The sequence below is a fragment of the Panicum hallii genome, chromosome 6, assembly GCF_002211085.1.
Source record: "Panicum hallii strain FIL2 chromosome 6, PHallii_v3.1, whole genome shotgun sequence".
NCBI classification, from domain to species: domain Eukaryota; kingdom Viridiplantae; phylum Streptophyta; class Magnoliopsida; order Poales; family Poaceae; genus Panicum; species Panicum hallii.
In genome coordinates this window covers 9,309,987-9,322,710 of record NC_038047.1, presented here as the reverse complement: position 1 = coordinate 9,322,710, position 12,724 = coordinate 9,309,987, and the positions used below count along the sequence as shown (strand labels likewise).

Genomic DNA, 12,724 nt, shown 5'->3' with positions numbered 1-12,724 from the left:
TATGAAGGTGAAAAACTGCGGCCCACACTGCCGGTGACTTTCAGTGCTCCTGCAGCACTGTTGATCTGGTGAACTGAAAACTTCTGATGTAGCCACTGAAGATGTATCTGAAAACTCGCTCGTGGCAAGGACGCTGATGCAGAAAGTATGTGGTTCCGGGTATAAACCTTGAATGCCACAAGATTTATTCTGAAGTAAAGAAGCGATTTAGGTGTATGCTAGCTTTGGGCTCGCCCTAATGAATGGTACGTATGGTCCCTGTTGCTAGTTAATAGGATGGGACCGAATTATGGGTGATCTCCGAGCACTAAGGCAAGCGTTAAATGGCACTGAGAAACAATCATTATGGGTCCTGCTTGGATCATGGACCATCAGGCCACCAGAGTTAACAGTTTCTGAGAATAAGAAATGCATTGTGTTGCCATAAGCTAGATTTGCATGCTAGAGCTAACAGCTTCTTACTAGCTAGATTTATGAAAAAAGTCTACATAACCCCCTAACATATAAACACCCCCCCAACATATAAATAGTGGATCACGTCACCCCTGAACAACAAAACTGGATTTCTAGCCCCTCACCTTTGCAAAACCATATAAATAACCCCCTAAAGTGGTTTTACAAGGTGGTTTTACTATGTTGGCAGCCATGTAGGCTGTTTTTGCCACGGTGGACCTAAGCTGGCCATCAATATTTTGTCCGGGTGATCCCGATGAGTGTGTTCCACCTATCAGTGACACAGGGTCTTCTTCCTCCTCCAGACGAAGCACCTGTTGCCGGCCGCTCCCTCCCTCCCGTGTCATTGGCCGCCCCTCCCTCCCTCCCTCCCGTGCCACTGGCCGTCACTCCTTCCCTCCCAGCGCCGCCGTCCATGCTGCTCCCTCCCTCCCGTGCCACGCCGCCGGCCCCTCGAGCCCCCGCATGCCTCGCCGCCAGGTGCCAGGAGGCAGGCCCATCCCGGCCGCGCCCCCCACATGCCTCGCAACAGGAGGCGGCCCCGGGCCCCTAGGAGGTCCACAGCAACTCGGCGAAGCTCGTGGTGGCGACTAATTGCTCTGCCGGTGACCAATGGTGCCGAATTTTGTGGTTTTGACCCGCGATTCCCCCACCCACGATGAAGTTCCGGCGAGGGGGAGAACCACCGGGACACTCAGAGAGACAAGCCGCACCCAACCCCCTAGCTACACACGTGAGCCAGTGACCTGACCCGGCCGGTGGCGAGCGGCGGTGCAGTCCGGTGACGAGGGCCAAGAACGATCATGGAAAGTCGGTGAACACGATGAAACAAAGGAAGCATGAGCTTTAGGGGATCACTGAGGTTCGATTTGAGCCATCTTTCGGGGAAAACGGTGGCCGGAAGGTGTAGTTCAACATTGAGGTCCATGGCGGCGCTTATGGTGGCTCGGGCAGATGGGGAATCCATGATTGCCGAGTCGGACGAAGATGGGGCTGGTGTTGGAGCGGCTGGGGAGGAAGCTTGGAGGGTTAAGGAGCTGTTACCGCGAGGAATTTGGAAACGGTGAAGGAAGGGGCTCGAATTTTGGCCGGTGGCGCAAGCAGTCCGAGCAGCTGAGCTTTGTCTGGAGGAAGAAGAAACAGGGGAAGGGAAAAGAGAGGAAGAGAGGGGACTTACAAGCAGGGCCCGCACGTCAGCCGATCCACGTCAGCATCTCTACCCAGTTCAGCGCATTAGTACAACAAAACCACTATGTAAAATCATTTAGGGGGTTATTTAACCGGTTTTGCAATGGTTTTGTAGTTGAGGGGTCATGTAGCTGACCCTAGATCCTAGTGAAGATAACTCTAGAAGAGTCAACTCACAACACATTAGTGTAAGGAACTCTTGAGAATTCAGATTGAGGGATGCTCAAATCAATGAGGCCTCTGGCTGGGCAATTATCCACCAGCACATATAAATCCTGAAGCCTGCAGGGCCAGGAGGCAGCTTCCCTGTGGGCAGGGGTCATACCCTGGAACTGAACTGAAATCTGTGAGAATGAGAAACAAAGAACAGAAGGACCAGAATATGTTCCAGATGGTGGGAAGCCATATGAAGGTATTAAGGGCGTGTTTGGGACTGCTCCACTCCCTGTTTTTCAACTCTGCTCCATTTCATACTTGCCAAATACTTCCAACTCCAGCAGCTCTACTCCTAGAAAAAACATGGAGTTGGGGCAAACTCCACCAATTTGGTGGAGCAACAAAATAGGTACTCCACAGATTTTTTAGACCAAAGTCCTCATGGAGTTGGGTGGAAATTACCCACCAATACCACTGCTTACACAAAAACGGTTTGATTTGTTTTGTTCTGTCCTTCTCTCCCGTGACCCTCACGAGCGAACGAGCCCTCTCTTCTCCCACCGTGCGTCCTGCCTCTCTTCTCCATCCAGGGCGTGGAACCCTAGCCGCCGGCCATGGATTACCATCTGGAGCTCTCCGGCGACCTCGAAACCCAAGAAATGGAGAGATCCGTCGACCCTCTAGCCGATACGCCTGTTATTGCGGAGGAAATCGAATAGGAAGAAGCGGATTTGGGAGAAGTAGTGGATGTGGCGGCGAGGCTGGCCGTCCCGCGCGTCGGGCTCTCCCACGTCGGGCGCGGGGGCGGATCTACCGGCGCGGCGGGGCTCGGGCGCGGGCGCGGCCAGGAGGCCGGCGCGGCAGGGCTCGGGCTCGGGCGCGGCCAGGAGGCCGGCGCGGCGGGGCTCTATGGCAGAGCCGCCTGAATTATTCCGGCTCAAGTGCACTAGTGATCGCTATACAGCCGATAATAACTCAACGCACTTCAAATGGAACAACCTATTGGTCTGTCGGGTCTCCGCCGATACAACCACGGTTCAACAGGATCGAAGCAGATTTACCTCGCATGAAGGCGAGTTTACAATCACAGTACAGCTCATCAACTTTTAATTTACAGATATGCAAATAATATTACAAACCTTGTTTAAACTTAAAGTAAAATTTTTACAAACAGTGTTTAACTCGACAAGCTAAACAGCTTGTCCATGCTCACTGCGGAAAGAAAATAAACACGCGACTACACACGTCGCAACAGTTGACACCATGCTCAGCCCAAGGCCTGATGTCACTCAGGAGGGTCACTGCCAACCGGGGACGGATCCCACTCCACGGACCAGCCAAAAGGAACAGACGTTGGCCATGCAGGGTTGTCCGTGGGATTCTCGAAGGTTATACCTGAAACAGATACTAGCAAGGCTGAGCATTCTAATACTCAGCAAGGCTTATCTGGGTTTGGGTATACTTTAGCCCGTAACTAGACTCATGAAGGCATGGTAAAGGTTCTGGGTTTATTTTCAGCTGAAAAGGAACAAAGAGTATGAGCTATTTTCAAATTTTAGCTTTCATATTCTAGTTGATTATTCATTCTAGGTTAGCACCTACACTAAGCAAGCAAGGTAGAGATTATCATCCATCAAGATTGTTTCATCATTAGTTACACTTCTTACTCTATGTGGCAGAAGGAATAAGCAGTCTCAATTTTCGCGAGAGACGGACGATTCTGAATCGAGTTTCAAACCTTGCAAGGATAAATCTAACTCACACGCTTGGAACATCCAAAGATCGTTCCGAAGCAACCTTTTCCTCATATTTCGGGTTATGGATCAGGGTCACCACAAGCGACTGCAGGACCGTACGCAAACCAATTGTGCAGGATGTACGTCTGTAGTGCGACTACATGATCGTACTCCTGTCTGCCTTGCAGAACGCACTCCCACACGTCGGTGCGTGTAAATATAAAATAAAAGTCGAATGGTGGAGACATGTCCATTTGCCGGGCCATTCAGGTACTAGGCTTACCGCTTTACCATATTTCGCCGCATGTGGCTAGTACATTCAAACGCTTAGCCACCACTACCACACACTGCGACCTTAACCACTTTTAACAAAACGGACAGGGTAAACCTTCAGGTCATGATACAGCACATCCATTATCCTTATAGTGATTGCAGAATTGTAAACAGGCAATTCCTATATCGCGCGAGTGACAGGAAATCACTCAACTTTTACCGGTCCTATTTAGCAGAGCGTCTATGCGATAAGAACTCGGGTACAATATATTGAATTCCTAGAATTTATGCAACTAGGGTTTCATTTCAACTCCTAGATGTAATGCAAGGTATATAATATATAAGTGAAATGGTAATAAATTGAAATACTGGGGTATGCATCGGGGCTTGCCTTCTTGAGTGGGGTTGGGGGTAGGAGTGTCAGAGACTTCTGAACTTTGATTCGGGGCTTCAGTTAGATCCTCGGTGACGTTTATCGGGTCTTCAGAAAACCCTTGATCTTGTCCCAAGACCAGCTCGTAGTCTCCGTCGTCGAGCGTCGTTGATTCTACATGACATGCAACAAATTAATTGAGATGGTGCTTGAATTAAAGATTTTATTTCACGATAAAGTTGCAATTCAATAATTGACACACATGAATTCACGAAACAAGGGGGTTTAGTCTTGAATTATCATTTATATTTAAGCTATGCTTATAGTATTGGATCTACTGAAAACAGGAATTAAGACATTTGAATTTGAATTCAAATTTCAAGTTTAAATTCAAAAATTGGGTAAATAGATTTATAAAGTTTTAAAATTTTAATTATAGACTAATTATCAACGCATTAGATTATGATAAAAAGATCTAATTAATTAAGCTTAAGGAACATGCTTAATTAATTTCAAATCATCTCAAATTTAAATTACCCAGATTCAAAAGAACTTAAATTACAAAACAAAGCTAAGTTTGAAATTTTTACACAAGGTCACACATAGCCTATAGAAGTTACATACCAAAAATCACAATAAACAAAGCTAGCATGTAGAGGTTATACACAAAACACCTCTTAACCTTAGATTTAAAATAGGTTCAAAAGTATTTGGTTTCAAACTAAACTTCATTAATAAAAGTTGTAGGGTTTGAAATCTAGTTTCCAACAAAATTAGTTTTGCAATTTTTGGATTTTTTTATAGTTTTCTACGAATTTTACAAGACAGTTGCTCTACACAAATGAAATAACAAAAGCATCTAGGGGGGTCCTCGGTATTTTGCGTTTGGGTCCCTGGAACAAGGTTTCTTCTTTCAGATTTACCCCTGCCCGGCCTCGACAGCGGCCGGCCGGTTGGCTCCGGCATGTTCCCACCGGCGGCGAGGTCGCCGGCGGGGAGGGGCCGGTTTGGCATGACCTACGAGACCCAGGGAACAGCTTGGGGAAGGATGTGCTCGACGGGCGGTGGTGGAACACGGCCGGCGACGAGGAGTGGCGGCGGCCGTGTCGGGTCACCGGTGTTCCCGGCGAAGGGCCGGTGAACACGAGCAAGTAAGGCGCACACGAGCACCGGTGAGCTGCGGGGAGACAATCTGAGTACCTGGATGGGCTGGAGGTCAAGCAGAAGGAGCTGTCGACGGTGAGGTCGAGCTCGGGCGGCTCCGGTGAGAGGCGGCTCGGGGTGGGGGCGATTCCGGCGAAGGAGGGCCGGGGGTTGGACCGGATCAGGTCAGGGGGCTAGTGGAGGAGGTGGGGAAGCGGTAGGCCGAGGGGATTTGGATGGGGTGAAGGAGTCACGGTGAATTCCGGTGAGGAAAGTGTGGCGGCGGCTCGGTGTTGGTGGTTGCGGGGGAAGAAGAAAGGGGGAACAACAGAAAGGAGGAGCTCGGTTCGGCTTTATAGGGACGCAAGACTCGGTGGAAGTGAAGGGGAGGGAGAGCAGTTGCGCGGCCAGGCATAGATCGGCGGGCGGCGCCGGCGTGCTCGACGGGGTGGCGTGGCAGCCGCTTGGGATCGACTGCCCGACGTGGAACGGCAAGGGGAGGACAGCGGAGGCGGCGTGGCGGTGGGAGGAGGGTTAGGGCGACGCGTGGAACAGGATCAGGGTGGTGCAGAGCTGCAGGTGCTGGGAGGGGGGGGGGCCAGCGGCGGCGGTCACGCGCGCGGCAGAGGAACAGAGGAGCTCAGGGACTTGAGGAAGACGATGGAGGACTTAGGTGCAAAAAGCAAAAAAGCCAAGGACCCTACTGTAAAGCATCAACAACTTTTAAACCAGTGCTTGGATGGAGATGGGCCCAAAAGCAAAAGTGTATGGTTTTTCAAAATGTACAACTTTGCTTTAAGGTTTATCCATAGAAGAGCTAAGGATTTGCAAGTAATTTAAAATTTAACAAGATTTCTAAACTTTGCATAAATCCTATTTTAAAATTACACCACATTTAAATCCAAAGGGTAGTTTCACCTACTTTTGCGATTTAAACACAAGTTTTTAACTTTTGCAAAACAACCCTCATACTTTAGAAATCTACCCTCCATGTTCACCCATTTAGCACAAAAGGACCTTAGTTTAAATATAATTATATAAACTACCCTTTTCCCTTAGCACTTAAATTTTTAAACACACTTTTACCACATTTTACACATAATATCACACTAAAATCTAGGGTGTGACAATACTTAATTACCTGAGTGTCACAGGCTCGGGCGCGGGCAGGAGGCCGGCGCGGCGAGGCTCGGGGGCGGGCGCAGCCAGGACGCCGGCGCGGCGGGGCTCGGGACTTCGTGAATGTCAAAATGAACTTCGTATGAGCACAGAAATATTCATGGACCTTCATAATTTGTTAGTTTCAAGGTACGGGCTCCAACCATCCATGCATATGAACACTTATGAGGCTCTTGCAATATTTCTATTCATTTGTGCGGGAAATGAGTCTAATAGAAAAACTCAAAACCGTTTCAATCATTCGGGTGAGACAATTCATAGAAAGTTTGATGAAATTGTTGAAGCCTTGATGCTTATGGCTGAACATTTTATTGTTGCAAAAGATGCCAACTTTCCAACGGTTCATAAGAGAATCCGGGATGATAAACGAGCATACCCTCACTTTAAGGATTGCATTGGTGCTCTTGATGGCACACATATTAGAGTAGCTCTCCATCCAAATGAGCAAGTGAGATATATTGGAAAATCGGGGATTCCAACAAGAAATGTTCTTGCTATTTGCAACTTTGACTTGAGATTCACTTATGTATCTGTTGGTCAAGTGGGATCGAAGCATGATACAAGTGTTTTGTATGATGCAATGCATGTGGACCACGACTTCTTCCCACACCCTCCCAAAGGTATGAAGTGTCGTAATTTCATTTATATAAAAGTAGTTACTATAATATCTATCTAATTATATCATTCTATTGAGAGGTCATTTGGAGTATGGAAAATGAAGTGGCACATTTTTTACAAAATGCCGATCTATCCTATAGGGAAGCAAAAAAAGATAATTGTAGGAACTATGGTGGTTAATAATTTTATTCGTGAGCACAATAGTGGCGATTTGGATTTTGACCGTGTGGAGCGTGATGATGATTATGAGCCTACAATTCCGGAAAGATACAACAAGTATGTGGTGCCATCCGATGGATCAACTTCAATGCCTAATGCACCTACTATGGATAATTTTCGTGATGAGTTAGCGACGGCTATTTGTATGAATTGGATCTAGTCATGTAATATAAGTGAATTTATCATTTGAAATATTTATGTAATGGTACGCTGAGGTTAATTATTATTCATGAACATCGAACTATTGTAATGATATTTGAATTTTAATTACTATTAATGTGCGTCGGACTATTGTAATGATATTTGAATTTTAATTATTATTTATGTGCATCGGACTATTGTAATACTACTTGGTTAATCACAACACTGTAATCAAGTAAAGGGTACTAGAGTTATTTTACATCAAAATCTCAATTTTTTGGAGCTAGAGTTGGTCTGCTAGCCAAACACTTGGAGCTGCTCTGAAAACTCTGCAGTGGAGCTGCTCCATAGTGGAGTTGGTGGAGCAGAGCTACAAAACTGGGAGCAGAGCAGTCCCAAACATGCCCTAAGCATTGAGTTAAGTTTTCCATGTCTTGGCATGGAACTGTAAAAACTAATTCCATAGAACTTTAAGAAAAACTAATATAACAATCACCTGTCATCTGTCATGTTACATTAGCTAATTCTGTATACTCTGAAAAAGATTCAGGCTATCTGTTTTTTGTTTGTCTGTTGCTACTATCCATTAAATATTTGCTACACCACCCTGAAATAAACTAATATTGAAATTCATCAATGCTTAGGCTAGTCGCACCGCTCCAGCGCTAAATGAGTCTGTAAACAGGACATGGCCCACATGGCCCATCGACCTTTCCAGGTTCCTTCCATGGAACGCTGCGGCCGCACCCCCTGTATTTCAATCTGCATCTCAACGAATGTGGCCACTTCACAGGGCTGGAGAGGAGACGGTGCTGCGGGGACACTTCGCAAGGCCGGCGCGAGAGGAGAGGCTGCTGCGGTGGAGAGGATAGCGTTCGTCTCCGCCAACACTAGGTTTGCCGATTTACTGTAGCGAACGGAAGCATCCAGTGCCATATACAGGTACGTGGTGCGGTAGTTTCATCGGTGGATTTGCAGTTCAGTCGCGTGTGGCGGTCCACGGTGCGACTAGCCTAAACGCCACAAAAGTTTGCAAGTAGGACATACCATGTACAGTTCCTATTGAATTGCATGCACGGGCTAGTTCAACCGAAAAGACTAAGATGGTGAGGAGAGGTACTTCAACAGTTCCTGAGATCAAATTATTTAGTAAGTTTTCTACTGCATAAATTATTTAGTACATTTTTCTGCCTCACCAGCTTATGAAGCTAGCTACCGTGCTGCAGGGAGATATCTTCTCGGATATTGCTAAGAAAGGCACTATTGTTACCCAGTTCAGTGAGCTACGGATGAAAAAAAATCTAAAGAGTATTATTAGTTTTGCATTATTCGTATTATTAGTCCCTGAAAAACAACATTGTAACAGCTCTTTGTTTTTTCCTTTCTTCAGACGTGACAAATTTGCAGGAAAATACTCTAGGTAAGATAGATTAACATGAAATTCATGTATTCTAGCACTGAGTTATTTTTATTTCGTTCACTATACTAGTTTTGTTTATAACACATATGAGAATTAAATGGAAAGGGAACTGAGATGAAATTGGTTTCTTGAGAAAAGAGACAAAAGATTTATTTTGTCTACAAAAGTGGTATTTTCTCCTAATATAATGACTTGCAACTCTATGTCTGATTCAAGAAAAAAGGATTCATGGATTTCAGTTCCAACTTGGGTGAAGATGGGGATTTTGTACGTTCTGGAGTACAAATATAGATGTATAATTAAAGTAAACTAAAATTGAATGACACCACATCTATTTGACTGGTTCCGCTAACAACATTTAACGTTTTGGAAAAAGATTGTAGATCATCCATTTAAGAACGCAACTTTTCAGCTAAGCAGATCATCAGATATGTTCCCTCTACAAGCGAAATGATTTCTTGCCTTCAATGTGTTTTAAAATGACTCAGCATAAACACTTTTGAGCACAATATTTTTTTCAACTCAAAATGTTACTTTGCAACTCCAAAATCAAATAGAAACTTCACAGAAATGTGAAAGCATGTATGGTGAATCTGGTGATATATTCAGGTTACTACATACATGAGATATTACTTTTCAGAGACAGGTTTTAAGTCTTATTCTTTTATTACTATGACTTTTTTGGACACTACATTCAACAACTTAAGCTCAAACACATCCAATGACAAAATGACAAAAGGTGCCAATTTAGTAACATAATCGCTCTCATTGCAAGTTGGACATTTGTTGCTATTTGCCCATGCGAATTACTTGCTGCTGACAGAGCTCTCTTGTTGCAAGTTGGAAATTTGTTCCTATTTGTGCATGCGAGTTGCTTATTGCTGACATAGCGACAGATGAACAAAAACTCCCATAGAAGTACCCCAGACAGTCAGCTTTGTTTACAATTTGCAGGCGCTCTGAGCTCGCCATGTTGACACAATCGGGAAAAAAAATGAAAATCATCGAACCTTTTCATTTTCTTTGGAGTTGAATTCAATATACAAGCTATGAACAAGAAATAATGAGAGGAGAGATGATCTACAATCATTTAGAGCTTTGAGATTGGATGGTAAAAATAAACAATTACAAGAACATAATTACAAATATGTATTTTACATTGCAAGGTCACAATGGCTCTTTGTTCATATCAAACCAAAGAAGCAACCTTCGAGGCCGCCCCAGAAACCTAGCCTTCCATGCAGGTTCTTCGCCTTCATAAACAAATCCACTCTTCTTGTACAGCTTTTGTCCTGCTATGTTGTTTATGGCGACATGGACGTACAGATCTGTTATGCCTGCCAATGTTTCACGAGAATTGTTACAAGCATGTTGGAATCAGCAAACCGAGAATAAAATCTAAGGGCAGATCATTGCAAATAAAAAAGAGGAACACCAGGTAATAATAAAGAAGAAGATAACAGTAAAATGGATCAACTACACTAGATGAAATAAACTTACCCCATTCACGAGCTAATTTCTTGGACTTGTCAACCAATGCATAACCTAACCCCTTTTTCTGGAGCTCCTTAGCAACACAAACATTGCTCAGATACGCTCTTGTCTGGCTGTCTTCATTCACCTATTAACAATAAACAATGAACCAACTTTGAGCATCTTTCAGAAAATTTGTGTTTGGACAATTTTTAATCTAGGCAGATAAAAAGGTACTTCAAATAGCTATTCAAGTTTTGTGCAAGTCAACATAATATAACAAAAAAGTGAATGACATTAAAAAATAACTAGAACGAAAAATAGTTAGGTCCACTGAGCTTTTTCTGTATTGCATGAGAATAACCAAGAGATGATGAAAGCAAGTCCGACAACGTTAGTCACAACTATCAAAACATACACATTATCCACAATATTCTGCAAGAGAAATGAAAAAGGAAGCAGCAGCCTTACCCCAGGCCTCTTGCCAGTCAATTCATCTGGTAGCCAGAGACACTGATTAAGGTCTAAACTACCAACTACTACTCTCTCTTCTCCATCCTCCACAAACTGCATGTACAGGCAACAAACAGGGCATCAATTTTAGACTTAAATGCCTTACAAGAGAATCCATAAAGTAAACCTATTAGAAATAAATAGGCTGACAACAGCAAAGAGATCAGAATGTGAGAAAATATAGGTGATAGGCTAAAAATTGCACTATGATGGTGAATCTCAGTCTAAATAACAAATAACAAGTAATGAACCTTTGCGCAAAAAAATTGGCATGTTAGTTTTTGATGTTCTTTTCCTCCAAATATAAGCGATCATTCAAATGAACTAGACAGGAAATCTATTGCAGAAGAAAAGTACTCACACATTTTTTTGTTATAATTTCAGTGTAAGCATAACATATAAAATATTCTCGTAGAAGTATATAAAAACAATTGTTTACCAAATTTGCACGAGACAGTTGGGTGACATGTTTAAAAACATTGCTGAAAGAAATGAACAATTGAGGGAATGCAATCTATACCTTGCACATAGAACAAAGTTCATCAGCTGTCATTAAGGACGGGGACAGTGGTACAGTCCCATTTATACAAGAAACTCTTTGGAAATTGATCATTTTCCCAGAAATTCTATCCTGCAACGCTTCAAATTCCCTGTCTGCAAGAGCCTTCCTGTGATCCTAGCAGAACTTAACAACAAATAGTAAAGTTAAGTCATCAATGGATCAATACAATGGTGCGGTAGTGTACCAGAAAAGAGAAGGAAAAAAGAAAATTGCATGAAAGTAAATACAGGACTACCAAGCACTAAGTATTTTAAAGAAGTAGTTGTGCTTGACTGTCTACATACATAGTATTTGTTTTGAACAAGGTAAGTTGTTTTTGCTAGGAATCAAAATGGACTTGACTAGAAGAGTGCGATTTCCAGCATAATAACAATATATTAGTGAGATGCATGCTTTATTTCTTCACCTTTCTATTTCTGAACAATGTTAGTTAAGCTCAACTTAAATTTATGTCTTTCTGAAAGAACGATGTTGCACACAGTAAAACTGGCATGGATGACCAGTAAATTAACAAAGCTATGTGCCGTTTACCAAATCTGCTGATCACTATTCGCTACAAATCCAATTGTCTAATGTGTTTCCCGAAGTTTGGTGCGAGCGTCAGTTGCAAAACTGAAACCTACTAATCACAAACTAATTGACAACAATCACAATAAATATTTCACCAGATTCTTCCGAACTACGACCACATCACACCCATAGATGCATCGCATACATTGCGCCCCCTAAACGGCTAAATCTATCGAATCTCCCGAGTTCTTGATTTTCCTCGCATAAGACATCCTAAAACTTAGGATGCCCCCAGCCACTCCAAAACCAAGAGCAGTCTCGTTATCCAATCATAGCACAGGGAAGAGATGACAGGGGACCAATCACCTCGGCACCGACAGAGTCGACGGCGTACTCGCAGAAGGTGCGCACGCGGAGGCGCACGGCGGCGCGGAGTTCGTCGAGCGTGACGAACTCCCGCAGGGCCACCTCCGCGGCACTTCCGCCGCCTTCGAGCAGGGCGGCGCCGCTGGAGGTCGCCGCAGAGGAGGCGGCCCGGCACCGGAGGCGCGGGACGGCGAGGTGGCTGCGCGTACGCGGACGGTGGAGTGGCGCGGCCGGAGGAGGCGCGGGTGGGAGCAGCCGCGACGCCGACGCCATGGATGGGGGATGGTTTGGCGCGGGTGGTTGGGAGGCGGGGATGTCTCCGCCACGGCTGCCGGACTGGCTTGGCCTATGCTAACCGCCAGCGCCACTGCGTTCTGCTGCTTTGCCAGTCAAAATTAGTC

General features: G+C 44.7%; 1 protein-coding gene across 1 annotated transcript; it reads right to left on the bottom strand.

Annotated features, from left to right (window-relative positions):
* Positions 1 to 9,886: 9,886 nt before the first annotated feature.
* LOC112896322 lies at positions 9,887 to 12,724 on the bottom strand. The gene is made up of 5 exons (XM_025964257.1): positions 12,324 to 12,724; positions 11,406 to 11,561; positions 10,844 to 10,939; positions 10,400 to 10,520; positions 9,887 to 10,236 (listed from the first exon to the last, which is right to left on the bottom strand). The coding sequence occupies exons 1-5, from the start codon at positions 12,594 to 12,596 to the stop codon at positions 10,067 to 10,069; spliced, it is 816 nt and encodes a 271-aa protein (XP_025820042.1). The 5' UTR covers positions 12,597 to 12,724; the 3' UTR covers positions 9,887 to 10,066.

Excerpts from the sequence above, each read along its gene's own strand:
- LOC112896322 (XM_025964257.1), bottom strand. The coding sequence starts at position 12,596 with ATGGCGTCGGCGTCGCGGCTGCTCCCACCCGCGCCTCCTCCGGCCGCG. Across the intron at positions 10,521-10,843 it reads TGACTGGCAAGAGGCCTGGG|GTGAATGAAGACAGCCAGAC; the intron begins GTAAGGCTGCTG and ends TATTGTTAATAG. Across the intron at positions 10,237-10,399 it reads GAAATTAGCTCGTGAATGGG|GCATAACAGATCTGTACGTC; the intron begins GTAAGTTTATTT and ends AAACATTGGCAG.